This window comes from Zea mays, chromosome 7 (assembly GCF_902167145.1).
Source record: "Zea mays cultivar B73 chromosome 7, Zm-B73-REFERENCE-NAM-5.0, whole genome shotgun sequence".
In the NCBI taxonomy this organism is placed as follows: domain Eukaryota; kingdom Viridiplantae; phylum Streptophyta; class Magnoliopsida; order Poales; family Poaceae; genus Zea; species Zea mays.
In genome coordinates, this window is record NC_050102.1 from 52,400,377 (window position 1) to 52,405,899 (window position 5,523).

The 5,523-nt window shown below is 40.6% G+C and overlaps 1 protein-coding gene across 1 annotated transcript; it reads right to left on the minus strand.

Annotated features, from left to right (window-relative positions):
- Window positions 1-2,833: 2,833 nt before the first annotated feature.
- Window positions 2,834-3,375, minus strand: LOC118472925 (LOB domain-containing protein 13-like). Its single transcript, XM_035960915.1, has 2 exons — window positions 3,259-3,375; window positions 2,834-3,163 (listed from the first exon to the last, which is right to left on the minus strand). Exons 1-2 carry the CDS (start codon window positions 3,352-3,354, stop codon window positions 3,011-3,013), a joined length of 249 nt encoding a protein of 82 aa, XP_035816808.1. The 5' UTR covers window positions 3,355-3,375; the 3' UTR covers window positions 2,834-3,010.
- Between the last annotated feature and the right edge of the window lie 2,148 nt (window positions 3,376-5,523).

Below are 5,523 nucleotides of genomic sequence, written 5' to 3' on the forward strand. Positions count from 1 at the left end.
TGAGCAATTTTCTCTTCTCCTGGCTGCCCTCCTACATTTGTTTGAACAACAAATTGTTACACATACATTTACTATAGTAAAATTCCTGTCTATTGATATATACACATGTAACAAAAAAGTATTGCTTACATATTTTTCAGATCTTGAGCAGTTACCGGTACGTTCTCCGGCCCATCATGCATTTCTGATATGAAATCAACTATGCAATGCTGCGGCACTCGGCTATCATGCATTGCACCCACAAAATTTATGTACTCAGCATCCCTAATTTTGTTGCAACGTAAATGTTGTTTTTCTGCTTCGTCAGTTATGAACTCATGGTTATGCTCCAAGTTTACCAGTTCAATTTTTGTAGCTACAACCATTTTTTGTTCATCATCATATATTTTTTTTAATTTTATTCCAGCTTTGCATTGTGTACGCCCCGATGATCTATTCCTCATCCTAGGTGTATCATTTGATTTTGCTGCACTTTTACCTTCACGTGAACAATTTATCCACTTACTGAATGTCTTCTCTCTATATTTCTTCAGTGGAAATCCAACTTCATATGCATACCTTTTATAGAATTTATATGCATCATCAACATCCTTGAAAGTCATCCCTACCGTAGGCACTATAGTTGGATCAATGTTTTTTGCCTGCTATTTCAGTGTCATTGTTGTTTGTACCATTGAATATGTTCACAACAATATAATCAATCGATAATCAAATACAGCGACTGGACTTACATGTGAACGCAGTATCTGTGGCGTATCCATCTCCCTGGAGCTAATATTGGACATAGGAGGTCGAACCCTTTGTTCTCCTTCTTCCCCTATGCTCATCTCGGCGATATCAGGACCCATTAGAGCAGGCGGTGGTGTCACCAATGAGTTACCACTAACTCCTCCCTCTGTCTCTGTATCAAGACGAACGCCATCTCCTTCCATCGCCGGCGACCCTCCAGAGCCGGCCATCTCCAACTCCGATATGTTATGCAGGCTTAGTGGTCTTTTTTCCGAATGAAAGTAAATCTCGTATACTATTAAAGTAACCGCATCCACGTTTACAGGGTCTCCCCATTATTTCCGAAACCGCCCCGATATTATGGCGACGTCTTTGTCAAACTAAATTTCATAATATAAAATTTACGCACAATGAAACAATGTTTTACGCCGTTTGGTATATAATGTTTATGCATCTATTATGCCGCTTCGGTTTTATGCATATCTTTCAACATCTTATGCTTTATGTTTTTTACCTTCTGCACATTACTTACCATGCAAGATCCATAATTTACGCGCCCACGTATCCACATAATCACGTTTGCATGTGGCATATATTCCCTTTAATTCCGCGCAATTCCCTTACCATGCAAACAACCGCGTCACGGCGCCGTCTAACCTGCATGCCGCCTCTCAGCCCCACGTTAAAACACAGGCGCGCCTGTTGCATCCGCCAGACCGAGAACCGACCTGGGCTTCCTTTAATATCCGAAGCCCTAGGCTCCCGTTATACCTGCCCTATATATATATATATATATATATATATATATATATATATATATATATATATATATATATATATATATATATATATATATATATATATATATATATATATATATATATATATATATATATATATATATATATATATATATATATATATATATATATATATATATATATATATATATATATATATATATATAGCATTACTCTGTCCAGAAACACTCCAAGGATGCAATGCAACGAAGAGCAATAGTGCCTGCAAAAGATTGCTATATGTAGTTTATTGTATTCTGTGGCTTCATATTGTTTAAGTGTGATTGATTGTATGAGATGCCGAGATATCCATATGCCGATCGTACAAGCTACATACCAAAGTAATACCACTGATGTTCAATTCTCTGAAAAAATAATTGATTCTACATGAAGGTAGCAAATTTAACAAGGAGCTGATAATTTAAGTAACTCCGGTTGTCGCTGTTGATCCTGCCCATTGGGTTTAGACCAGTTAATCGTCATGTAGGTTTGGATGTACCCCAACCAAAACCAGATTGTACTGTTCCATAAAAAAAAGATCAAGCCAACCATCTTATCGATCTGCACCGCTTGTTTAATTTTTGAGGGATCACCAATAAAAACTATTCTCCTAATAACAATGGATGAGCAAATTATTATTAGTTATAAGCAAAAATATCTTAATTACTATTGCCATAATAACTTGTAAATTTGTTCTATTAAGGAAAAAAAACATCAGAAAATTGCCCTTTGGACCATGTATTCATACACATTTGAACCATAATAATATATTAATTCGCACCATGTATATGGGAAAACATAATATTAGCAGTGCATGCTCATGCGGCGAACAATTACATACACACTACAGTAAACGCAGAAACGTCCGACGGCCAAAGCCGTCGGACATAAGGAATAAACCGTCGGAAATAGATTATTTCCGACGGTATAGCCTTATCTCCGACGGCTTTAAGCCGTCGGACATAACTCGTCGGAAGTAGTGCAATATCCGACGGCAGCCGTCGGACATAAGTTATCTCCGACGGCTGCCTATGCCCGTCGGAGATAACAAATCCCAACCGTTTTACCGGTCGGGATGTGGGCCCCACAGAATTAAGTCCGACGGCTACCACTAGGCCGTCGGAGATAAGAATCCCTTATGTCCGACGGTAGTTAATGCCGTCGGAAATAACCGTGTGTTATGTCCGACGGCTACCATTAGGCCGTCGGACATAACAAATTACAGAATTTACACAAAATTCTGTTTTTTAAAAAATCTGACATTTACAAAACAAAAACAGATTCATGCACATATACAAATTCACATTCACAATCACAAATATACACATTCTAATAAGTATTCACAATCACAAATATTCTCACATAAATATTAACATTCACAAATTTAACATCAACATATAGGTTCGACGGTTGTTGCAAACTGAAATTGTGTCTCACAAACAAGTGTTGCAAAGTGTTTCATAAAAAAACATCACGACACATCAATCATATCCATCGTCTGGATGGTTCGAGTAGCCACCTCCTCCGGCTGGACTCTGCGTGTTGAAAATGGTGTTCACCCACGAATTTGTTGTGTCGTCCTGACCAGACCCATCTCCAGGTGCGGCAACTGAAGCGGGTGGTGTCTGAAATCCCTATAACACAAGCACATGAAATAGTAACCACTCAGTTGTTCATTTAAACACATAAGACATTTATGAACATGTCACACACGCATATGTGTACATACCATAGGGAATTGTGACGGAGGCGGAGGCGGAGGTGGAGGCGCCAACATTGGCATTGGCAGTGCAAAGTCCGGAGGCGGCATCCCATATGTCGGCATCGGGACGCCCGCTTGTTGGGCTAGTTGCTACAAATTATATACAAGTCATTGTTGAACAAACAAGATACACATCAAGTGTTTTGCAAAATAAGCTACAAAATGTTACTTCAACTTACCGAGAGAAGAGCTTGATTTTGGGCCTGGAGGCTTGCATAATACTCGTCCCTCTTCTTCTGGTACTCGGCTTGTTGTCTCTGGTATTCAGATTGTTGCCTCTGGTACTCCAATTGTTCCCTCAAGACTGATTGATGGTACTCTGCCTGTTGACGCAACACTGCAAGCTCTATCTCATGGGCTGCTGATCGTGAACGGGACGACTGTGAAGACGACGATGTGGATTGTCGTCCACGGCGTCTCAGCTCTCTGGAATCAATCGTAGAATCAAAAATACCCAACCTACAAGAGTGAACCATGCACTTAGTATAGTAACTCATGGCTCAGTTGAATCGCAAGCATATGATGACAATTTTGAAAACCAAATCAAATAATCTCACCATCCATGGGCTTGTCCTCCTGCGCTAGCATAGGCTGCCTGAGGGTCGATTGGCTGGCTCCTCCAATCGTACTCCTCCCCATGGCGTTGAACCATCTCCTGCCCATACGAAGCCTGGAGGCAAACAATATCAAATATAAGTGCATAACCCCTATGCCCTTGCAAACAATATCAACACACATAATAGAGTATCAAAAACTCACTAGACGGTCGGTGGCCGTCTGAGTGCATAACACGTCAGGATTCTGAGGATCAGAACCCCTATGCCCTTGCATATACACCTCCACATCCGTGGGCGTACGGCCGGATTTGACTTCCTGTACATAAAAGTTATAATGACACATTTCTATGTGATTCAAAGTTACGACAAACTGTGACTTACCATTCGCTTAGCCAAGCGCACATGACCATCACCGCCGTAGTTGTGGAACGACTCAGTCCCACGGTTTCCCCTGTTCCTTTCGGAAATGGCACGAAAGTCAGGGGAAGCCCACCATCTGCACAATGCCCGATAACCGTCTGATCGGGTGGCCATCCACGGCACGGACACCTACATGAAATTTTTTAAATAAAGCAAGCAAATACATGGCTTTGTGCGATATGAGAGGCAACAACCTGTTTACCTCTAGGTATTGCTCCTCCGTCAAGTAAATTGATGACCACTCGGCCTTTGTATTTGGCATCGGTCGATCATCAGCATTTGCTCTGTACCATGCCTTTATAGCCTGAATTCGTGCATAGTACATTGCATCTGCAACGACATCGTTCGCGTTAAACTCAAACACGTAACGAGCGTTCATATCATATGATCCATCGTCCGGCAACTTGTACCGTTTCTGCAAAAACCATAGTGTTATCATAAAAGCAAACATATATGGAATAACTAAAATAGTATAAACAAGTCATACCCAGAATGCATCCCAAACTAGTGCCTGTGTGTTGCCAAACGTTCTACAGACACCATAGCGATAATGCTCCCAAGTGGTGGCGGGGACAGACTCGCCAGTAGGCAAAGTCACAAGACCAGGCCAGTGCAGACGAACAAGATTAAGTAACTCAAATAATGTAATTTAACAACTAACTTACATCTTGTGGAGGCAAATGTTCTGCCAGCGCTCTCCGTCTGCTCATGGTAGAACCTGTGCCCTGAAAAACTGAATCCTCACCCCTCGAGCTGCTCCTCGAGCTACTCCTCGACCCAAGCAAACTACAAGCTAAAGACTTCATTTTCTTTGACATCCTATTTTAACAAAAACAAGTTAGTACATAAATCGACAATAAAATAATAAAATATGCAATAAAATCTTAAAATATGCAATAAAATCATGATCCATACTCGTCAATCGTAATCGTAATCAAAATCAGGATCTAGTTGCTTTCGTCGATTTAATGGACGCCAAGTAGCTTTCTTCTTTCTCGTCACTCGTTTTCTTTTTGGAGGAACCTCTACATCATTTTGATCGCCTAATAAAGATTCTTCCAACATTTCAGTTTGTACATTAAACGTGCTTGTAAGTTCTTCGTCTTGGAAAATCTCAGCAGCCCCCACTTCCTGCTCGATTTGACTTTCAACATAACCAGCATCACCAGGAGCATATAGTCGTTCACGCGGATTAACTTTGTACACTACCCTCCAATCAACCAAACATAACAGGAAGGAGTCTTTCCATTATTAT

Bases quoted from the DNA above. Each gene is read 5' to 3' on its own strand.
- LOC118472925 (XM_035960915.1), bottom strand. From the start codon at position 3,354: ATGCCGACATATGGGATGCCGCCTCCGGACTTTGCACTGCCAATGCCA. The intron at 3,164-3,258 runs GTATGTACACAT...CTTGTGTTATAG, and splicing joins CTCCGTCACAATTCCCTATG to GGATTTCAGACACCACCCGC.